The sequence below is a fragment of the Lissotriton helveticus genome, chromosome 8 (assembly GCF_964261635.1).
Source record: "Lissotriton helveticus chromosome 8, aLisHel1.1, whole genome shotgun sequence".
Lineage (NCBI taxonomy): Eukaryota > Metazoa > Chordata > Amphibia > Caudata > Salamandridae > Lissotriton > Lissotriton helveticus.
Window position 1 is genome coordinate 1438221110 of NC_136069.1, and position 25027 is coordinate 1438246136.

Consider the following 25027-nt stretch of genomic DNA (forward strand, 5'->3'; position numbering starts at 1 on the left):
GGTACATGCAGATACGGCATGCGCTCAGGGCAGCCATTCCTGAAGGGACGACTTTGCAGGAATCTACCCCTCTAGAAGGCAGACTGCTAACTGAACATATGTCCCGAAAAGCCACCTCCTACACATACCGGAAATTAGTTAACAATCTCCCCGACATGCTGTCCAAACTGCGTTCCAGCTGGGTGGCAGATATTGGTGACCTTGACGACTCGGAGTGGCAGGAGGCTCTATCGTCTCCGCGCGAGTCCGCGATCCCTTCCAGGCTTAAGCTGGTGCAGCTGAAAATACTGCACCGCACATACTACACTAGGACGGTCCTGCACAAGATAGGGAAAGCTGAACACGACTACTGTCTCCGTGGCTGCGGAGAAAGGGGGACGTTCTACCACACAATTTGGGATTGTGGGCAATTGGCCAGGTACTGGACAGCAGTGATGCGAACTATCTCCCAGACTATGGCTACCTCCCTGCTGCCCGACCCGCGCTGCTGTTTACTGAACATATGGGAGGCAGTGGATTTAACCCATAGACAGCTGGACTGGGTCATGTTGGGCCTGATGGTTGCAAAGCGCAATGTGGCTAAACTGTGGGGCTCGCCTGTGTTGCCCACACTGAGAGAATGGTGCAGCGACATGGATGAGGCAATGGTGGCTGAGAAGGCGGTGTTTGTCCAGAGGGGTTGCCCCAAGAAATGGGGTCTGATTAGGGGGGCATGGAACAGGTACAGGGGAAACATTTGTGAACCGCCGCGGGAGGACTCGGATGAGTGTCTGTCGGATTGAGGGTTGAAGTTATACCATGGCTGACAATGGTGACAGGCCCGGCGGCGTTGGTGACCGCACGGTCGTTACAGGAGGTGGAGGTGCTAGGGACGGTTCTGACATGCATCTCTTAAGTTACCGGCAATATACTTGCGAATGTATGTCTACTTACCTTCAGGGATCGCTTTGTGTCCTTTTTGTTTGTGCCTTTGCCTTAATGAACAGTTTGGTTCTACAGTTAAAAAGCAGACCTATGTAATTTCGGATACTGATAACAGCTGCATTAAGCACACTATGTTCCATTTGCCGCCGGGCCCCAGGGATAACGGCTAAACGGCTGTGTAATCTTTACATTGTAGATTTAATACTGGAGTGATTGCGGCCGGCCCCAGAGGTTGTAGGCCATAAGCTGTGTTCTGATAATAATGTGCAATAAAGGTCTTTATAAATAAAAAAATTTAAAAAAAAAACAAACATCGAATTCCTAATTGTTCCCAAGAAAGGTCTTTCAGAGTATAGTGTCTGTGCGGTCAAGAAAGCAATGCACTTTCTTAGGACAAACTACATGCTGCAGTTAATCTTGAGATGGAGAACTCATCTTCTTCTAGAGGGTATTGGAGAAGGGCCTGGGAACAATTCTTTCACAGCACAGAAATGTTCCCATGGTGGCCCAGGACATGAGTACCCGTCTTCCTATATCCCTGTATCTCATTGCACATACATACTCCACTTTCCATTTGCACAGGAATACTGTAAGCAAAAGTGGACTGCCTAGTTGGGTTCATCACAGGAAAGATGGGGCGGGGGGAGACATTACTACCAGCTTGTACATACAATTTATATCTCCCCAAGGCGTGCTGAACTCATCCCAGCTGTCTATACAATCATAACCAACCAAGAAACTGAAAATGGCATCTGCTATGCCATTATCCAAAAATTAACTATGCAGTTCTCCACTCATCTTACTCCCACAACCTCAAGTCTCCCACTTCTCCGTCAAGTCAATCATTCAACTGGTTCATTTGAGCTAATGCTTCAAAAATACACTGATATCCTTTACACATTCACTAATGAAATTTCCACTAATGCCAACCCCGGAGTTTCCAATATCCAGAAAGACCTGAAAATAAAAACCATTATTAGGCCTATGTATAGAGAACATTTTTAAAGCTCACTTCAAACTGAGCCTCTCCAATACATTTTGAAGGCAAAACCCGGGATATTATCATCTCATATTTAACCACTTTTGCATGCCTAGACCAACTACCTTTTAAACTGGTGAGACCACCACATACTCTATTTAACATAACCCTCCATACAACTCCTTGCAAAAGCAAGATCAATGCAAATCACCACTTAATACCCACATTAAAACATCCCAATATAATGAGCTCACTTCCACTCAACAAAGTCCTCACTTTGATCAAACTTGCCCTGGACAAGCTAGCTCACCTCCTTTCTCTACCACGGTCTCTGCTTAACACCAACGCCTTTCCTCTACAGTCTTGTGGCCACAGTTTCTTCTAAAGAACAGCCTGGTTTTTAAATTGCCCTGTTACTTTTCAAAGTATTACCCCCCTGAATCGCCTGTAACCGGGTTTGCTCGTTGGCACCAGCTGACCCCCGACTGTGTCCTCCATCTCTGTTGTCTCACTGTTTAGTGGCTTTTGGTAGACTGTATTAGGAGGAGTAGGAATGAAAACGAGAAAGAATGCAGATACCTGTGCAGCAATAGCTTGGCATCCTACCCCAGAGAGTGTTCCGATTGATAAATATCACAAGACATCTGAGGTCATAAATTTAGCCAAGGTGCTCAAGAACTGAAACTCTGACTTCTCACCTATTGAGCGGGAATGCCAATGTAGTACTGGGAATTTGTCTTCCTGAACCGTGAACAGGCCACAGAAGACTACGTTTTTTTGGGCCTCTGGACTGTGGAGCCATCTTTATTCACTATTTTATTTTTATTATTTTTGTAGATCGCAAAATGTAAACCTCAGGTAGAGTGACATCAGGAAGGATGTCAAAAATGCCTAAAGGCTTTCCGGGTCACTTGGCAGATCAGACAGGGACATAAGCAGCCACAACTGAGGGAGCATTGGTAGGTTACAAATCTTGGCTGGGGGGATAGAGTGGATAGGTCTTGTGGTGCCAGGGGGAGTTGCCTGGGTCCTCAAAAGGATTCTGTATCTGTAACTGCTTGTTTCAGACTGCAAGTGATTCCTCCTTATGCCATGCCTAAAAATGGGAGCCAATGAATAGTATCGCTGAATTGAGGACTGAAGAGAACTTGATGCCCTGTCTGTAGACAACTAAGTGTCCGCACCAGTTGCAGACACTGGTATGAGGAAAACCTCAATCTACCCTCCTGCTTTTCTACAGTGAACAATGCTTCCCATTCACTACAGGTTTACAAACAGGAAAGCTAAGGGAGTAACCAATGGTAGAGTTTGATGGAGTTACACCTCGGACACATTTGCGGGTTTGGAGGTAATAAAATAATTAGGAGTTTAAACTACTGTCCCTCCCGTTCAGCAGTGTCAGAAGAGGATACATGACCCCTTTCTTATTTGTCACTGGGCAACCTCTGGCATGCTTAAAAACCTGGGATTACGCCTAGAAAACATCTTGAATCAGGCTTTGGCACAATGTGGCTTGTAGATTGCAGCAGAGAAAACTCTGCATCTCCACTCTGCCTATTGCTGGAAGAATCAGCTCCCCCAAAACGTTTATTAGCCCCCAACCCGAAATCTGGCTCTTGTTGCACCTCTGATGGCACATCATGGCATGGCAAACCAGACCAGTATGATAAAATACTTCCATAGTTCAAGAAACTCAAACAGTCTACCTACCCGGGCTGGATCAGCCTGAAGCGCGGTGATGTAATTTTCCAGGGCAATACGGCGGCGGTCATTCAGCATGGCTTCTATCCGGGCCATATGCGTCTCTACCAGCTGCTGTCGCTCGTTTGCGGCTTCTTGCTCCAGAGCTTCCACCTTTTCCTGAAAGTGCTGCATGGCAAAAGAAAGAAGATTTTTAATACAAAGAGAAAGGGTGCATTAGGACTAACTTGATTTCACGTAGAGAGGTCAGGCAAGGTAAATGATTTGTCTCCAGCATTAAAGTTCTCCATTAGGATCCTTCCTGAACAACACGTGCTCTGAAAGTCAAGAAACTTGCTTCATGGCATTCAATTTCTTATGCGTGTAATCCATCATACATTTGCCCCGGTCAGCATGATGGAATGTCTCTGGGGGGCTGCAGGAAATAAATCAATAGCTGCGCCTCGTTTTATTTCTAGGCCATGATTAAGGTGATACGCCCAAAATAGAAATAGTCTTTATTTCTTTCAATCGCTCGCTCCCTCTCTGTGTTGGAATAATCACTGTTTGTGCAGGGCACATTACGTGATAAAAGAAAACTCATTAAGCACTGGAAGTAAAAGATGTGGGAACATCACCAACTCAGAGTTACCAGGAACAGAGTCAGCACTTGTAGTAGGCACGACAACACACTGTTTACACAGCTGGCTCCTTCGGCCGCCTCCTACTGCATGGGTGCACAAAAAGACCACAAAACAATGCCTACTTGCAAAGAATGATTTATGGCTGTGGGAGGGGATGATCACAGTTACACTGGAAACGCATTTCAATTAATTGCGCTGTCTCCTCAATCCCCTCCCCCTCCTGACTGTTGCATAATTATGTTTGTGTTACTGACACAGCTGCCCGACCATTCCTCAGAGGTGATGGGGTTGGCAGAGCTAGGAAAGCGCTGTAAAGTTACTCAATGGTGCAGAAAAGCAGGCAGAGTTCAGAGGGGGCCTAATGACAGATTTTTGCAGGCATCTTCAAAGCTCGTCATGCAAGAGACCCCTGTGTTTTTTTTTTGCAAGGTTCACATTGAGGGCACTCTGACGAGACGCTAGAATCAGCAATTTACAATTTGGCATCCTGGTTAATAATTAAGGTAGCAGTTTGCAAATTATACGGTTGTTGTCCTTCTACTTTTAGCACCCAATCTCTCACCCCAAAACCCTTTTTATGGTCTGGCTTGATAGTGCAGTGATGTAGGGAAATAGGAACATTTTATAGACACAAGTATACAATATCAAACCCCAATAACAACATTTCAGGGAAGGAATAGTTTTAAACCTATGTCAGTAGTGAACCTGCCTAGGCTAATACACAGAAGTGCTGAAAAAGAGAACACTGGGTTCTGCTGAAATACATCGGTCACAGTGCACATTAGTTTTAGGAAATACACATAAAATGTTGCATGGTCAACTTAGCTGCGCTGAAACACAAATGGATTATATTTATTTGCAAACAAACGTGACAGGACATCAATAATTACTATAGATTTAACAGAAAATGCCACCACATTTCTATCTGTTAAACAAGGAGAGGCCGAGAAAAGAATCAGTTTTTGCACGGTCATTGAGCATAGGGTGTAAACAATTTTGGACTGTCGGTAGACAATTATATGAGCATGTGGATTTGAGTGGACTGCAATGAGGTGGGGTGGATAGGATTGGAGAGGGGCAAATTGGATTGACTGGAGTAAATTGACTGGGTTGGTTTGGGGTGGGGTGAAATGGATTTAGATGGTGTAGGGTGGATTGGAATGGGGTGTGTTGGATTTAGGTGGCGTTGAGTGGACTGGATTTGAGTGGACTAGGCTGAAATGGGTTGGGTTGGTTTGGGAGAGAGTGGATTGGGGTGAGGTGGACAGAGGTGAGGTGGACTGAAGTGGGGTGGATTGGAGAGGGAAAGTCTGGATTTAAGAGACCTGGATTAGATTGGAGTGGGGCGGAGTGTGGTAGGACGGATTGGAGTGAGGCAGACTGTTGTGGATGAGAGTGGGGCAGACTTGTGGATGAGAGTGGGGCAGACTGTTATTTTAAATGGCTATTTATAGAGCGCGCAGCTACTCAATTGAGTGTCCCGGCGCTGAAGCAGGATGAAGGCCTAGCTAAGAAGTGATCCCCGCACTGAATATTAAAGCTGAAACAACCAAGTTTTCAGTGATTTCCTAAATGCAAGGAGATCCGGAGTTAGCTTTAAGTCCACCGGTAGATTGTTCCACAATTTTGCCGCTTGCACCTTGAAAGAGCGACCCCGATGCGTGCCCGGAGGTATCTGGGGGTCAGAGCCAGCTGAAGTGCGACAGACCTAAGTGCCCGGTGAGGGTGGTAAAATTGAACTCTATTTACAATGTACCCAGCACCTATGCCGTGGAGAGCCCTAAAGGCCAAAACCATGGCCTTGAAATGGATCCTTTTACGGACACGGAGACAATGCAAGGATTTCAGCTGGGTGGACATACAAGCTCTGGGGCCAATTATATTGCTCTTGCTGCAGCGTTCTGAGTCACCTGCAGTCTTGCCAGTAGACACTCAGGCAGCCCCAGGTAGAGTACATTCACGTAGTCCAACCTGGAGATCATTAATGCCTAGACCACCGTTTTTCTGTGGGTGATAGACAGGAGGGGCAGGAACTGTTCAGCATTTTCAGCAGGCCAAAGCAGGAACCAGCCACTGATTGGATCTGAGCCTGCATGGAAAGATTATCTTCCAGCTTCACCCCCAGATTCTTAACTATCTTTGTGGGGGGTGGTGGGGGGCTAGGGGAGAATGGGGGGACATGTCAGCTGGCCTCCAACTGTGCCAGAGGTTGCTGGGGCAGTGGCCAAAGAAGATGATCTCTGATTTACCAGGATTACATTTAAGCTGGTTGCGCTGGAGCCAGGAGAAAACTTCTGTTAGACAGCTGTTAATCATGTCTGCCTTGAAGTCCGTTTCTTTGTTGCAGGTGAAGAGCAGCTGCGTATCGTCGGCATACAATATTATTGTTGCTCCATGGTTCTCAGCCAGAGTTGATAGAGGTGTCATATATAGATTTAAAAGGATGGGGCTCAAAATAGAGCCCTGGGGCTCACCCACCTCTTGAGGGGGGATATGGGCAGCAAAAGGTGGGACCCACACTGTTTGCTGGCGGTCCTTTAAAAAGGAGGAAAACCAATTGAATACCATGGCCCGAACCCACACTCCCGAAGTCTCAGTAGGAAGAAGGTTGTGTGGGACGGTATCAAAAGCCGCAGATAAATCCAGCAATATCAGTATGGCTTTGCCGCCTCTATCCACTACCTCCTTTATTGCTTCAGATACTTTAAGGAGTGCCTGTTGTGGATGAGATTGGGGTAGACTGTTGTGGATGAGAGTGGGGCAGACTGTTGTGGATGAGAGTGGGGCAGATTGGAGTGGGACAGATGGAGTAGGCCAGATTGGACAGACTGGAGTGCGACAGATTGTATTGGGGTAGGGCAGATCATTTTGGATTGGAGTGGGGCAGATTGGAGTGGCGCAAATTTTTTTGGATTGATTAACAATGTTTTGGACTGGATTGGGCAGATTATAGTGGGAAAGATAGTTTTGGATTGGAGTGGGGTAGATTGCTTTGGATTAGAGTGGGCCTAAACTAATGTCATGGGGAGCCCCAAAAAATCGATCGATTTAGGCCCAGATCTCTGTACTGGGGTGAATGTTTGACATTGTACAGCATTCTGTCCATCTATTGTTCTTTTTGCATTAGGCACCCTGAGTTGGACAGGTATGCCCAGATGTGGGTCCCGTGCTCTTCATGCCACTGGAGTCAAGATAGCCTGGCTGATGAGGGGTGATGCCCCGAAACTGGTCCCAGGACGCTTGTTTCTGGTCCAGGGAGGACCTAGCCTGGCAGTTGGGGCCGGACTGTTCCCATGGGGGACAGGGTCAAGACTGATTTGCATATGGCTGGATCTAAACTGGAATGGCATGGGGAGCAAATAAACAATGGATTTAGGACCAGATCTCTATACTGGGGTGGGGCAGTTTGCTTTGGACTGGAGCGGGGCAGATCGCTTTGGACTGGAGCGGGGCACATTGCTTTGGGCTGGAGCGGGGCACATTGCTTTGGGCTGGAGCGGGGCACATTGCTTTGGGCTAGAGCGGGGCACATTGCTTTGGGCTAGAGCGGGGCACATTGCTTTGGGCTAGAGCGGGGCACATTGCTTTGGGCTAGAGCGGGGCACATTGCTTTGGGCTAGAGCGGGGCACATTGCTTTGGGCTAGAGCGGGGCACATTGCTTTGGGCTAGAGCGGGGCACATTGCTTTGGGCTAGAGCGGGGCACATTGCTTTGGGCTAGAGCGGGGCACATTGCTTTGGGCTAGAGCGGGGCACATTGCTTTGGGCTAGAGCGGGGCAGATTGCTTTGGGCTAGAGTGGGGCAGATTGCTTTGGGCTAGAGTGGGGCAGATTGCTTTGGGCTAGAGTGGGGCAGATTGCTTTGGACTAGAGTGGGGCAGATTGGAGTGGGACAGATTGTTTTGGATTGCAGTGGGGCAGATTGTTTTGAAGCAGATTGGATTGCAGTGAGGCAGATTCTATTGTACTGGAGTGGAGCAGATTGTTTTGGATTGGATTCGGGCAGATGTTTCTGGATTGGAGTGGGGCAGTGTGTTTTGGATTGAGTGGGGCAGAATGTTTTGGATTGAGTGGGGCAGAATGCTTTGGATTGAGTGGGGCAGAGTGTGTTGGATGGAGTGGGGCAGAGTGTTTTGGATGGAGTGGGGCAGAGGTTTTGGATTGGAGCGGGGTAGAGTGTTTTGTATTGGAGTAGGGCAGAGTGTTGTGGATTGGAGTGGGGGCAGAGTGGTTTGGGTTGGAGTGGGCAGATTGTTTTGGATTGGGGAAGATTGTTTTGGATTAGAGCGGGGCAGATTGTTTTGGAGTGGGGAAATTGTTTTGGATTGCTTGATTGGAGTGGGCAGATTGTTCTGAATTGGAGTGGGGCATATTGTTTTGGAGTGGGGCATGCTGGGTTGGGAGGATTGGTGAGTGGTAGATGTAGTGGGTTTGGGGTGAGTGGGGAGGACTGGATCGGTCTGTGGTGGACTGGATTGAGTGGTATGGACTGGATTGAGTGGATTGGTGTGAGGTGGGCTGCACTGGCATGGATTGGAGTAGGGTGGACTGGATTGCAGTGGAGTGGTTTGGGGTGTACTGCACTGCAAAATTTCGAAAATAACACATAAGAAACAATGTCAATTTGCAATACAAAAAACAAGATAATTGTCATGTTTTGAGACCAGCGCCTACGAACAAAAACAAAACAATACATGAATGAATGAATGAATGAATGAAGCGGGATTTACACATGCGCGACTTAGCCCCATGGGCGTCAAGGCGCCTAACACCAAACTAGCTGAGGCACAAGATGGGTAGAGCTTACTGGTACGCATTAACAAAGCACCAAGTTTTCAGAGCCTTCCTAAAAAGATCCAGTGAGGGTTGTGATTTAATCTCAAGGGGAAGTGAGTTCCATAATTGGGGTGCCAAGATGGAAAAGGCCTTACTTCCCCATCTAACCTTCCTGGAGCGCGGGACTACCAGTTGATTAAGCTCTAAGGAGCGTAGGCACCTACTCAGAGCATATCGAGTAAGCCTGAGTGAAAAAAGAAGAATTGGAAAAATAATAAAAAGTTTACTATAAAAAATAAAACTTAGTAATTTTGTTTGTCCTGCTGGGCACTTTTTTGCCAGTCACAGGCCTTCTGTTTGCTGGGCACTGTAAGTTATTGAACAAAATAGTACCTCCTCAATCACATTGGGAGCAGTGGACGGGCATGGATTAAGTTGAATCAGTCAGTGCTTGGTCCCTGCTCTACTTAAGGGGATGGAAATGATGTTAGGCCTGCAGTGACCAGTTACGAGGCAGTAAAAAAAGAGTGCCATGCAAGTCAACAAATTGTAAGCAACAAGGCGGGATTCCCCGCCCTATTTGCTAACAGCATCTCGCAAGGGATATGCATGCGCTAGTGCATGCTATCGTAGGGTCAACCATGATGAAAACCATTCTCTAGTCTGGCAGCCTGTGAAGGAGCATAATGGATGAACAAACTGCTCTGCATCAAATGTGAACATATTGTTATTATGACGGTAAAGGCAAGTGGTTCTTTATCATCAATTCATTGCACCAGTCTGCATGAAAAAAACACCATCGTAAATATGGAAATAAAATGCTGGAAGCAAACAATGGGATCTAAACTGCACCTCCATGCTTACCAGCTCCAAATCCTTTAAACTAGCAAGATGAGGGCTACCGAACTGGTTCACTCCCTTGCTACTTAAGAATTAAAATATTCATCATTGATTTATTGTCAAATGAAAAAAAAGAGATGGTAGGCACATCAGTTTACTTGCAAATGCGCCCTGCAAAAAATGGTCTTAGTTCAGGTGAACTACTGTATAACTATTGTACTTTATTGATAAAAACCTCCATGCCGCGTGCTCAGAGAACCGGTGGTACAAACAGTGCAAAAAGAGGGAGCATACATTTAAAAAAATAAAAAAAATACAAGAAATACAATGGACATTTAGTACATTGAGCCTGAGAAATGCTTTTCTTCTTTTAACAAATAACACTCAAAATGTTGCTTTCATACTTAATAAATGAATAAGGGTCCAAAGATTCTTGTATCTTTTAAGCAGCTTAACCCATTGAGTGCTAGTGACGAGCTCAGCTCGTCATGAGGCACAGTGGAGCTGCACTCATGGCGAGCTCAGCTCGTCCTGGCCGTTGGAACGTACGCACGTGGGGATAATTTCCCCGCTGTGCTGAACGTTCCAAAACGGGTGTGGCTGTGACGAGCTCAGCTCGTCATGAGTGCAGCTCCACTGTGCCTCATGACGAGCTGAGCTCGTCACAAGCACAGCGCGGCCCCCCTCTCCCCGCACAGAGGGGGAGAAACACCCCGCAGTGAAGGGGTTAAGGGTAGTGTGCAAGGTCGGTGATGGTCTGAAGAATCATGGAAGAGTCTGGTTTTGTCTTAGAGCAGATATTGATTGAGACATGCAATGGTTTGTTTATAAGCTGTCTAAGGAGAAACAGGGCTTTGTAATGAACAATTTGTCTGAAGAGTTAATTAAATAACCTTAAAAAAACCTTTAAAATCATGGCACAAAGAAGAGAAAGGATCCGGCTTCACTGCCTGTGAAGAAAGGAATTCCTGCAAGGAGCTTGGTGCATCATAACAGGGCCACACAGCATCTGGTGGTCACCTTGGCTCCAACATTCAGACTGAACTGACCAATGAAAATGTTTTCAAAAAAGAAAATAATTTAAATCGAAATTAAGAATTAATAATAATACTTAAATTTGTATAGCGCTGCTAATCACCCTGTGAGGGTCTCTAGGCGTTGTCCATAGGCACGGAGAGATTGTGTGATTTGCCCAGAATCACCGTTTGTTGAGCCGATGCAGAGATCCCCAGCTCCGAAATCTGCAGCTCTGGCCGCTACACCACACCCTCTTCCACAAGAATTATATGACAACCAGAAGATGAAGAGTAATTCTGTTACAGCTGCAAGCTCATTGCAGCAAAAACATCTGCTATTTTCCTGACTACAAACAGGTAAGTGCTCAATGTGCTGAGTCACAGAAATGCAATTTATTATTACATACGCAAACCGATGTAAATTAACAGTAAAGCAAGATTTTAAAGAATCCCTTCGGGAATCCCTTTGAGTCTTATATCAAACAGGGGATTTGGATACAATCTAATGTGACGACCGCCAGCTGGGCCTCTACCCAGCCTCCTTATGCGATAGAAAGGCTCTGCCAGTCGTCTCAGTATTGGGAAACCTGTTTGGGCACAAGTTGCAATAACCAGTTTATCGGAACAGCAGCAATCCTTTTACAAGGAGGTTACAGTATTTTGTGAAGACTACAGTGAATGAATAAATGTGCAGAGATGCCTCGCATTGAAAAAGCCAGCACAATGAGTGACACATCTAAGTGGAATGGTGTCTAATGAACCAGCAAAGAGTAGAGTCACTGAATGCATATCCCTGAAAAGGAGAAAGGGCTGCCTTTTGAGAGTTACAACCATTAACTAGGTGTGGAAAAATCAAAGCCAGAAACAACAACAAAAAGGAAATAAGCAATGGCACCGGACATGCAGGAAGGCTGGCAGCATCAACAAGAAGGATGGGGTGGAATGAAGATGCAGTACAATACAGGTGCTGAAGCTGAACACGCACCCACGTTGCAACATGAGCAGGAAAAAAATAAAAAAGCAGTCCCCCCAACCAAACAGGTAAGCAACCAAATAATAAAATTACAGTATTTGGTCCCTGCCCCGTGAGAGTAAACGATAGACAAAAAGGAGGAACAAAGAGGAAGAAGTGACCACTAGGAAGCAAGGATCTGTAAGGGACACTAAAGCAAACACATGACAAGCAGTAGGTAGGCTGTAAGTCCACAAACTAAATACAACAGACCTTGAAGCTTGACCTCAGAAGTGCTTGTCCTCCACACAGCTGTAATCATTTTGTTTATTTATCCAAATAATTGCTTTATTCTCCCACAAGAGACTAGCATCCAACAGAACACACTGGGCAGATCATTTCATACACATACCCCACAGCACATACACAGCACAGCACATCACATATGTGCTTTCTAGCAAGCACAGCACACAGACACACAACAGAAAAAACTGCCTGAAAACCCCTCATACATTAAAAAAAGATTGGATGTGCCACTGAGTTGGCGATCAACCAGCTCCCAACATTAAAAACCATCAAGGAATGTCACCAAACAACTCCTACAGAATAAACTAGGTAAAAAAGCTCACATACATTCAACACAGTTCACATATGCCATGTAATTGACTTTCACAAATGATATACCAGCATTATGTCTCTAACTACAGGGAAAAGGAAAACCGGTTTAACATTCAGGTTGCGTTTGTTCTGATGCCAATATCGTAAAGCCCTGGCACAAGACCTTGAAATTGCACATAACTATCAAGCAGGACAGACTAAGCAAGATTATTTACTTCTCAATCTATCAATAAACTTCATAGTAACGAAGTTCCATAGCTGTGCCCATTAAAAGGAGTTGGCCTAACGGCTAGGGCGCTCGACCTCGGACCTGGGGATCTGGGTTCGAGTCTCGGTAACGACGCCAAAACCTCCTGTGATTCTGGGCAAATCACTTAATCTCCCCGTGCTAAAAAAAAAAAAATGAATGTATGTCCTCATGTAATGTAACGTAACTGGTGCTATGTAAAGCGCTCTGATACCTGATTCAGTTCGGGTCTAGTTCGCGCTATATAAAACTCTGCAAAAAAAAAAAACACGATAAACATAAAACATTTAGACTCTGGTCATTAAAAGGACCACTGAAAACTTTGAGGATGGCACTCAGCCAATCAACAGTGTTGAAACACCACCCTAATGGCTGAGACTTCACAATAGAAATGTCAGTAACTTAACATGAGCATGCTTCTGTGTGATTTCATGATCCCCCCCTCCCCCGTCACGCAGGGGTTGGATTTCTAACCTTCTGGTTAAAGGACTATCAGCCAGATTCATCAAACCGAAATCGGCTCGCAAAGGGCCAGATTCTGAGAATATGTCATATTAGTAATATGACAGTGACCATTACATAAAAAACAAAAATATGTCAGCCTAGATATTATTATTATTATAATTGCATTTATTGAGCGCACAGCTACCCGGAGGTTTCCCGGCGCTAGAGCAAACGGAGGATGGACCAGTGAAGAAAACATAGGCGTGGCAGTTACATGTTAAAAAGCCAGGTCTTAATACCTTTGCGGAATGTCATATAACAGACTTCCGAGCGCAGGGATTGGGGCATAGAGTTCCATAAGGAGGGAGCCAGAAAGGCGAACGAACGTCCGCCCATCTTGGCTCGCTTGACACGTGGAATTTGAAACTTGTTTTGGGTAGACGATCTTAAAGTGCGGGATGGGACATAGTGCTGGACCAAGGAAGATCGGTATTTCGGGGCTTTGTCCATTTTAATACGGTGCATAATGCAAAGGGCTTTGAATTTTATACGGCTCTCAATTCGTAACCAATGCAGTTTGTGCAGATGGGTAATAGCCGAAGATCTAGCAGGTAGGTTACATATCAGGCGCACAGCCATATTCTGAACCACCTGAAGTTTCTTTAATACCTCCTTACAGGCGCCCAGGAGTAGTACGTTCCCGTAGTCCATCCGAGAGATGACAAGGGCTTGGACCACGGTTCTCAGGGTATCCGCTGGGAGCATCCATCTGATTTTTCTAAGCCACCTGATGATGGTGGTACAGGTGGCGGAGACCTTTACCACATGTTGCTTCAGTGACAACTGGTTGTCGAGCAGAACCCCGAGATTACGGGCAGAATCTGAGGGGGTAGGTAATGGGCCCATCTGCGGAGGCCAATGTTGCGGGCCCCACAAAGGTGCATTGGGACCGAATAGGAGCAGCTCCGTTTTGTCCCCATTGAGCTTTAGTTTATGTCTCTGCATCCAATTGGTGATCTGTTCCAAGCCAGACTGCAAGGAAGAGGAAGGCGAGTGATTCTTGGTGGAAAGTGAATAGACGATTTGAGTGTCGTCAGCGTAAGAATATATTGTGAGACCCGCTTGCTCTGCCAAGAAAGCAAGCGGTCTCACATAAAGATTAAAGAAAAGGGGACTAAGAATCGACCCTTGGGGAACACCGTGAGGGGAAGAGTAGATAGAAGAAACAGAAGTAGCAGAAAAGACCTGAAAAGTGCGATTAGAAAGAAAACTAGCAATCCAAGCCAGGGCTGGGCCAACAACCCCCATGGATTGCAAGGTGGACAATAAGATGGGATGGGAGACGGTGTCAAATGCGGCACTCAAATCCAGCAAGATGAGTGCCACAGTCTCCCCATTGTCCACCTGTCTCCTGATGGTCTCAGACACGCCAAGAAGCGTAGTCTCCGTGGAGAAGCCAGCCCTGAACCCAGACTGAGAGCAGTGAAGAAGGTGAGAAGATTCAACATAAGAGGTGAGAGAAGAATTCACATGTTTTTCAAGAATTTTGGAATAACAAGAGAGGAGAGAGATAGGACGAAAATTAGAAGGGTTATTAGAATCCTTATTGGCCTTCTTTAGCAATGGAACCACCATTGCGTGTTTCCATTCGCTGGGGACTGAAGACTCCTCCAGTGAGGCATTCAACATATCTAAAATGATCTGAAGCAAATTTGGTTCCAGGGAGCCCATTATTTGAGGGGGCAGAGGGTCAGTGGGGGAACCCGATTTAATTTCATGTAAATATTTCTGGAGGAGCGGAAGAGATATCGGTTCCCAAGAGTGAATTGGTGAAGTAGTATGAGTACCATCATCAGCAACAGCGAAACAGGGAGTGGAAAATACGGGCTCAGTGATAGTAGGAGCATTGGGAGTGGCGTCAAGGATAGCATAGATTTTATCAATTTTGTCCAAGAAGAATTTAGCCAAAGCATTGCATTGGGAAGAGTCCAAGGAAGGGTCTTTAGGTACAGAAGACATGCCAGAGAGATCTTTTACTAGTTTAAACAGAGCCTTAGGTCTATTTTGGGCCTTGAGTATGATGCTGTTTGCATGATTGGCTCTGGCAGTGTCACAGGCGGAGTGGTATGTCCGAAGAGCAGCCTTATAATTTGCTTTCTTAAGTGTGCAATAGTCCGAACGCCATAAGCGCTCCAGTTTCTTGCAGCGGGACTTTTCCAGACGCAATGAGTCGTTAAACCAGGGAGCTGGTGGGTGATGGAACTGTGACTTATTCCTCTGAGTGGGAAGACACAAATCTAGGGCTGTATTTAGCCAGGAATTGACTACAGAAACCTCCTTGGTAGAGATAATAGGAGACGTTGGTTTGCAATTGTCAAGGCAAGAATTTAGTTTGTCTATATCCAAACGTTTCCAGTTCCTGCTAGCTTTATGAGGGGGAAAGCTAGAGGAATTATTATGAGCTGGTATTCTAATTGAAAAGTTGACAATAAAGTGATCAGACCAAATGACAGGAGAAGAAGAGTGGTGAGTGATACAGTTAAGGTTTGAGATGATAGGATCCAATAAATTACCGGCTTTATGGGTGGGGCCGGAATTGTGTAGGTGGAGGTCAAGAGCAGCTAAGTCCTGAAGTAGGCGCATACCAATGGGACAAGATGTGAGATTAAAATGAATGTTTAAGTCACCCACTACAAAAAAGTTATTGGATTGTAAAATAAGAGGAGCGATAAGCTCGGGGAAGGAAGAGGCCCATGAATTGGCCGAACCCGGGGGGCGATAAATCAGGGTTCCAGTCAAAGTATAATGCGGGGTGAGGGAAAGTTTAAAGAGGCCAGCCTTGCAGTTAGGGAAATCTAAATCCTCCCATTTACAGGAAAACTCTCTTTTAAAAATTATCGCTATGCCTCCTCCCTCCTTGAGCACACGATTTCTCCCCAAATAGGTGTAGTTATTAGGGAGAGCCATAGCAATGTCAGGACCAGAGCAATTGCTAAGCCATGTTTCTGTTAGAAACATTGCGGCTGGACTTGCCGATTCGAGAAGATCAAAAATCTCTCTTTTATGTTTTGCCAGAGATCGGCAATTTATGCTAATAAAAATCATAGAAGGAGTAGATGTAGGCATATTGGTGGGGGCCGAATGCGTAGCCTGGATGGTGGTCCAGAAGGAGGAGGACAGGGAGTCTGTGACCGCAGGGATGGAATCCAGAGTAAGGGCACAAGCACAACATTTTAATGGAGCATCTTGGCAATTGAAAATGGGAGCCAAGGTGCAGGAGGGGGTCTGAAAAGACAGTAGGTCAGAACGGGAGTATGATGTATAGCCCGGGGCCGATGGAGTGGCCCCTGGTCCCGTCCTGGCGGCGACGGGCGCAGACGGGCAGGACTCTGGCTTGACTCCGGCGCGATGACGGCGTGTCCGCTGAACGCATCCGCTGCGCGGCGTCATAGCCGTTTATTTTTATAGACTTTCCTCTCGCCCCAAGGGAGGAAGCCCTGCCCAAGATGGTTGCCGCACTAGCTCTGCCCTAACCCCAGGTCGAACAGCCCCAAGATCGGCCGGACCCTCTGAGGGAGGTAGCGCTGGGTGTGGTAAGTGAGGAAAAGATCAGAATTATTTTGGCAATTTTAAAAGTGTCTTGATCCAAAATCGGACAAGACAGTCAGCGTCGCGCTAAATCCGCGCGCTGGGTGCAGGGGGGGAAAGGACACAAGGGGTAGTGAAATCAAAGAGCAAAAGTTTTAAAACAAGGAGTTAAACGAAATGTAACTGCCCGGCTCAAGCCTCAGGCACCGAATGCAGGGATCTCGCGCCAGGAGTCCTTCTACTATTTTTATAGACTTTCCTCTCGCCCCAAGGGAGGAAGCCCTGCCCAAGATGGCTGCCACACTAGCTCTGCCCTAACCCCAGGTCGAACAGCCCCAAGATCGGCCGGACCCTCTGAGGGAGGTAGCGCTGGGTGTGGTAAGTGAGGAAAAGATCAGAATTATTTTGGCAATTTTAAAAGTGTCTTGATCCAAAATCGGACAAGACAGTCAGCGTCGCGCTAAATCCGAGCGCTGGGTGCAGGGGGGGAAAGGACACAAGGGGTAGTGAAATCAAAGAGCAAAAGTTTTAAAACAAAGAGTAAAACGAAATGTAACTGCCCGGCTCAAGCCTCAGGCACCGAATGCAGGACACAACATGATGCTAACACTTCTGTGCGTGTCTAAACTTCACACTTTCTAATAGAAAGATTAAAGAGTCTGTGGGGAAGCACACAATAAAACTAGAAGAGATTTAAACTGGCCTTGTCACAGTGTTCATGACAATGAAAAGCTAGTTGGAACCAGGGTGGCTGGCAGAGACATTCAGATATCTATTAGGGGAGGCCTTGTGTTGTGTAGTGCAGTTATAAACATCTTTCCTGCATATCTGGTTCGAGGATCATACTGTTGCAGTATGTGATGCATGGTTTCTTGGCATTCGAGCACAATAGTCATTCCATACTAGAATGAAAAGAAGTGGTGAGAGAGGCTCAGTTAGACGGGAGTTTTTGTTTCCTTTCAATTTCCGTGAAATGTTATGAATCTATGTAGTGCTGTGTTGGGCATTCAAATAAAGACTCAGTACAAGCCACCCTATGCCCATTGCCTGATGCCTTTCTTTGGCACCACATGCACCCCTGACACTGGACTGATCCAAAAACTGTTAACTGGGGGGTAGGGGGGGCTGGGGACATATCGTTCAAACCGCTTTCACCATTTTGTCATGTTTAGGCAAGCTATTCAACAACCAGCTCAGACATTTTATTTGCATTTGAATAGTGAATTTAGCTGTGTAATTGTGACTTTGGAAGAACCATGTTGCTAAATGTACAGAGCATCCACGTGCCTCCATGTTAGCAATGTTAAAGCTTCAAAACATACCTGCCAACTCACACAGTGCCAGCGTGTGACACACGTCTTCTGCTCCCGTCACACGGTCTTCCGGTGAGGAACCGATATCACATGGTGACAAGGAAAACAAGCTGAAAACCACTGTATATAGTAGTTTTCCAGCACTTTTTCTGAGGCTATGAACTGACGAAGACCATTACCGGGTGCGACAACACCCCAGCACATGGGCACCAAACTCAGCTAGCTTTTTTTTTTGGGGTGGGGTGGGGGGGGGGGGGGGTTAGGAGGGACTTGCGGGTGGGGTTTAAAAGTGCCTTGAAGGTACTTCTTGCCACGAGGCCACGCCGCCTCCTCACACAGTGAGGTTGTTCTTTAAGTTGGCAGGTACACACTAACTGTTCACATATTATTTCTGAAAATTTCTTGGTATTATCTCATTTAGGTGTAACAAGCGGACCAGGCATAATCACCATCTTTGCTTAAAAGGTCCCCGACGGATTATAAAATTTGAATTTACTGAATATTCTTTCCCATCTTAACCCTGCCTTCCACACTGCATGAGCAGCGTGCTTACTTACAGCTGGTACTTCAAGTCTCAAGTACATCAAGAATGTTATCAATTTCATGGTCATGCGCTTCGCCGGAGGGCGAAAAATCAAACAGATGCAAATGGAGAGCAAAGAAATGGCGGGAACGTAATGTTCCTGTTTTTCCATGCGTTGTAACACGGCTGCCAGACAGTCAGAAAACCCTCCCTGACTTCACAATATTCATTTTTAACGCACATAAAACAGTTTTTGATGGGAGATGAGAATTACTGATCTAGCTAAAGTCACAACTTATGGTTTGCCAAGACCACCACCAACCGCAAATGCAGAGAATATTATTTGCAACCGGCTGGCCTGGGTATCACTTTTTCAAGCTGGTTCATTTTGTATCAGGAGCCCATGTTTTACCTGGATAACTGCTTTCTTATCAGCCTTAGGCAAGTTCTTTGCTTGGCGCTCTGCTTCTTCCCACTCCCTCATGACCTGAAAAGACAAACATCAGTGGAATATAAGATTATCATTTTTACATTCACTTCAACATTTGCAATTACTGCAATGGAACATGCAAAGAGTATCACCAGCATTTCTCGAAACTACAACACAGTGTAAAATATATAAACATCTGTAAGCAACAAAAAAGATGTTTTTAAAAATGTGTAGGCAACACACTTAATTACAAGGTCTGCTGTAGGTAAATTCAGGGTCCAGACGTTTAAGGTGCCAATGCAGCTGAAGCTCGCCTTTAATTACAAATGTATTTAAATTGAATTTTCTGTTATGTCATTACTGTGCTGGGTAATATGTATTTTTAGTTTTTGTTTGTTGTAAATTTTAGAATGTGGCGTTTGTCCTTGCATGCGTTTTGCGGATATGTCCTCTTGTAAATGTAGTATTGATTAAGATTCATGTTTTTGATAATTAACTTGGAAAGACTTAGGGTTGGATTAATATATTACGGTTTGAATGTCAACTTTGACAGCTACTGTCATTTAATTGTGTTGTGACCTTTACCTTTACCTTTAACAATATATAAAATAAATATATAATATATATATATATATCACTTGTTTATAATGCTATTATAGGGCAGCATTTGTTTAATCTGTGCTCAAATGTGTGAATTTAGAATAGACGTGGACTCACTAGGAGTACAACAGTGGATGCCGATAGTATAAAACCCTGTGTTAAACCGTGTGGCTTGCGCTTGTGTTTATCCGGTGTGTCATATGCTGGTGGATGTAAATGCATGAGTTTCCAAATGTCTTACAGATGTATACTGCATTAGAGAGGTAAAACTGCAAGCAGTATCCACAAGCACAAGTTTCCAGACCCTGAAGGGATGCTTATTCGGACCTGGTAACATACGATTTATTGTGTGTGGTGTGCACGTGAGAATGTTCTGATGTCATGGTTGTAGATACAAAGCAGTGGTGGCTGGTGAACATGGTGATGTGTAAATTCCATGGTACATTTTTGTTAGCATATCCTATAAAAAAAAATAGAAAAATACATTTACAGAAACCACTGAAGAGGTATTCATGAAGCATTTTCAAAGAATTATTGGTTTGATAACCAAGCCTGGTCCTCAATAAGGATGTCGGCACCAAGTAAGAGGGCTTTACCCCGAATAAAACTAAAAAAGTAAGCAAATTGTGCATTTAGTCAGCACATTTTTTCAAAGAAAATTAGATCATAAGCACGTTTTCACTGTAGTTTTCAAGATTTCATGGAAACAATTATCCCCATAAAATATGCCAGGGTTGTCATATCATAGGGGGCTAGCTTGTCAGCAATACTGGTCAAATGGAACCGGACTCCACAATGTGTCTGTGGTGTTGTAAAAATACACTAGGGCAGCTTACTGTGCCTCCACTGCTGGCTGCGCTGTGAACTGCAGAGAAGTTGCGACCCAGGGTAAATCTGAAGAGCAGATATGCTCAGAGTGGCTGAAAGGGCTGTTAAGACTTCATGCTCTTTCATTCTGTACTCATTCAAGACTGCCAACAGGAATACCAGCTGTAAAGCAGCTATCATGGCGGTATGTAAAAAATATTATAAAACATGTATGCAAAGGTTGTAGTACCATATCATTATGGTTGCAGGTGGCAGATTAAGGAGTCACATATATATATATATTTATATACATATATAGAATATATATATAAATATATCCCTTTTTTTCTCTTTAGAGTTTTATGTGGCGCAAACTAGACTGGAAGATATCAGTTATCAGAGCGCTTTACATGAGCACCAGTTGTGTTACAGATGGAACCAATGGTTTTTGTTGGGCACGGGACGATTACGTGATTTTTCCAGAATCTCAGGATGTTGAGCGTCGTTACAGAGACTCTAACTCGGATCCTCAGCTTCGAGGTCGACTGCTCTAGCCATAAGGCTACATCCTCTCCCCAATTTGTAAACTGTATATCACTATGAGCCACACTGTTTCTTGGTGCACTATCGGTGGGTATTTGTGGAGAACAGACAGGCACAGATGTGACCATGAAACTACAAAAGAATATCCTGTGCATATTCAGAGCACTGTAAATATGCACAACTTAAAAATCTACACATGCGGCCAGCTTCAGAATGTTCAACTATACATTGCACTTTCAGCTACCTCGTAAATACACAGGGAAGTCTACTTAAGTGTGGGAGAGGTGTGGCGCCGCGGCCAGGGCGACTGACGCTGGAATCTGTGGACCACGGTTCGATCCCCGGCTCCGGCGGCAGGTTAGCCCAGCACCATGTGACTCTGGGCAATAGCTCGCTTAATCTTCCCGACGGCCCCCCAGCGCCTAGAGACCCTTACGGGTGATTGTGCGCTTTACAAATGTGGACTTTACTTTACTTTAAGGATGTACATTCAAGACAGCAACCAAAAAGGTTGATTCCAACCACACATACATATACAAACACACAATCTAGCACACAAGCAAGCCACTTTTTAAATACAAACGTGTACACCCCTCCAGAATAGAACATCTATATGCCAACCACACAGAACATCCATAAGACAACCAGACAATGAACAGACATTCTTAAAATATTCTGACAGATGCTGAACTAAGACAAGAAAACAATCCACAAACCAACAAATTATCTATTTTAGACAGGCTAGAGTAAAATCTGTAAGACCTCATTTTGTGGGCGAGAGAGGAGACATGGGCTACTGAGCCCCAAATCTAGTGGTCGTCACATGAGTCTTGAGGTGTGTCCTACTATGGCTATGAATAGGACTACTGCAAACCTATCCTAGTACACCACTTTTGTAGTCGACATTCAGGTTAGCAAAGGCAAGCAATCAAAGGCTTCTCAGGAGATGTCACATGGGAGGTAGAGACAAAATACAGCAACCAATCAGCAAACCCAATAAATCATTGCAATGCCCAACAGGGTTGGACTGGGACAGAAAATAGGTTAAACAATTTCACTGCCGGGTGATGCTGTGGCCATCCTTCATTTCCTGCTATGCTAAGCAGGGGCCATGTAAAATGGATCCCATTGGTTTCGGGAAACATGACCACGTAGCACACAGTCTTACTGTTGTGTATATGACACACATACTGTACACATGCACACAACGGGCTCACTGGTTGTCAGTGCATGGTATTGGAAACCACACACAAAATGAATTTATAATTTAGTGGTGCTAGTAGGTCCACTCCTTCGAAACATAAAAAAATATCTGGTCAAGGTTTTATTCACAAAAATCAGCAAGCCACCATTCGTTTATGCCAACATCCCAAAACATGGACGGTAATACCATGACATTACACTGAGCAGGCTTGGTGCTACCCTCCGAGTCACTGAAACATTTCTGGACCTTGGCATTAGTACCCTGGACAGACCTAGGGCTCAGTACTCATGCTAGATTAGCGCTATAACTGGGCCAGTAAAATCCAGAACACCAGATTTACATACATAACACCTGCATGACATTCACTAACAGGCACATGCATATTGCTCTTGAGTAACGCACCCATTCCCCATCCAGAAAAAAGGGCTTAGCCTGCCTATAAAATCCATTACCTTCTGCACGCTCAGCCCCCATTAAAACTAACAAATGCTATCAATTCAACATTCTGAAACTTGCAAAGGCTGCTGAACATTGAACATAAATGTAGAACATTAACATTGTTACGCCCATAGAATGAATCAATGTGTGTGTGTGTGTGTATAGACCCACATACACGGAAAACTAAGATTTTAATGAAAACAATATTGATCTATTCTTTTTTCAAAAGCCTATTTTCTTTTTTTATTTCCAGTAATTTTTATTGAGAAAGATTTTTAAATATACAAGGTACGGTATACGGGGGGACAGAGTAGGTCGCCCCCGGGGGAGGGTATTTATTTTTTTTTTGCAATCTGAAAATACAATGCCGCTTCTGAAAATCTCAAGGAATATACTGAACTCCCCTAACAGGAGCGTTCCTAGCTATGAACGCTGTACACAGCTTTCCATCTTAGAAATGGATGGCTTTACATTAACGCAAACCCTTCAATTCGATACGAAAAAATTCAATCAGTTGTGATGGCATTCTCTCGAATGGTGAAACATACAATCCTTTTATTTCACAACATTCGCTCATCTGAGATCATGATAGGTCACAGTTTAGGAAGGCGGTGGGAGACTGTAAAGAAATGTCAAACAAAGGTCAGCTTGAACATGGGACCTTTTATCATCGAGAGAACATGGAACTTGCCTGTGAATGCTATTGAGAAACATCCAGGTTACAGGTCCTGAGCAATGCTGAATGTGAATTCACCAAGGGGCCCATGAGTCAAGCTTCCCATTATGAATGGGAATTACTATTGGCTTATTTTTTTTATTTGCTCCTTCACGCTCTCTAGTTTAAGCCATTAAAGATAACAGTGCACTTGTCGAATTGATTAGATTTGCCTCACTTCGGTTCAAGGCGGTGGCATTCTTTCAACTTCAATATGTGTGCCTGGGAAAAATCTAAAGATGTGTGTCTCTAAAGCGAGGAGAAATGTGTGGAAGAGATCACTCTAGGAAGGAAAGTGATATACAGGTCATACAACAGCATTACAAACATTTTTGCTAAGGAAACATTTTTTTACATATTTGCTAACTGTTCAAAATGCGCACGTACTTTCCAGGAAGGTGTTATAACCGATTCACAAATAAACACGATTTTCACTTTTGGGCAAAAATGAGAGATTGCACTGTTAACGCCACTGCAATATAACTGTCCGCAATGCCCTAAGCTTCCCTAATGTGGCTAAAACAACTTATTCTCACATGTATCCTAGATGCCCTTATGTCCACAGGTGACTTCATCGAGCTGTTGCTAGAGTTGCTGTCTGCACTCATTAGAAGGCCTTAATATCATCCAAAATCCACCTGGTCCTCCAAACTATTCAAGCAAGGAGCAATACTCAAATCCATGTAGCTCTTAGCATGCCACTTCCCATTATCTGCAATACAGTGTGCCATCTTCCAACCTCATCTGCATGCCCCTAGGTCAAAACAAGGGCTTCATAGAGGAGTTGTTGACCTCTTTATCCATCTGATACATTCACACTGCCCTCAACAAGTTCAACTTTCCAGAGAGCTCAAGTACTAAGGAAACCAGAAATGCCCTCCTTAGTCTTATTCACACACTCCATGTCACTTGCTCAACACATTCTTAAGGCCACATCCTTCACACTAACTTCTTGGCATAACCAAACATTCAGTGCAAACCACTCAGACACCTCGATTGGACCAACCGCCCCAGCATTACTCAGTTCAGTGACACACAACACAATCAAATGACCACATCAAGCAAAGAAAAATACTACACCAACTCCTACACTGAAGCTTTAGAGCAGTCAACAGAAGAAAAAAGCTCAAGACTATCAAGCATCGCATTAATCCTCTACCATAGCACCCCCCAATTACACACTCCAAGTGTAACGTCATCAACCTCTTCAGTCAAAAAAATACTGAATATCCCAACAGCATAACACCAACAAGCCTGTTTATTTTGTAACACCCCCACCCCTCTGGAATGCACCCATAATGGCCAACTTTCAAGCCCGTCTCTAGCAGACCTCTCCAACAGCCTCATCTTTCTCAAAACACCCTATGAAGATGATGGCTCACAATCATCCATAATCGAACAATACATTTCATCCCCTTCTCCACATTGTTAACACCATCCTCACTCAAGGCATTTTCCAAAAGACCTCAAGACTGGACTGATCCTCCCTCTCCTGAAAAAAAATCAGGCTAGGCTCCGAGTACCTCGACAACCACTGGCCCATCATGAAATTAGCAGACCACGTTGAAATGGAAGATTATATCAATGCCAAACATATTCTGCATGACTACCAACTGAACTTCAGATCACGTTGCAGTGCAGAAACAGCTACATTACAAATCATGGATGACAACCTCCGGAGCCCACATAAAGGTGACTGCGCTGCCTCTTCATAATGCTGGATCTATTAGCCACCCTACACTTATCC

General features: G+C 44.8%; 1 protein-coding gene across 4 annotated transcripts in view; it reads right to left on the minus strand.

Moving 5' to 3' along the window:
• Positions 1 to 25027, minus strand: part of APP (amyloid beta precursor protein) — a 493123-nt gene that overhangs the window by 102430 nt on the left and 365666 nt on the right. For all 4 annotated transcript variants that reach the window (XM_078658371.1, XM_078658373.1, XM_078658374.1 and 1 more), the window contains 2 exons: positions 18956 to 19030; positions 3614 to 3772 (listed from right to left, as the gene is read on the minus strand). In XM_078658371.1, the coding sequence (XP_078514497.1) occupies positions 3614 to 3772; positions 18956 to 19030 (234 nt within the window). The remainder of the gene's footprint in view (positions 1 to 3613; positions 3773 to 18955; positions 19031 to 25027) is intronic.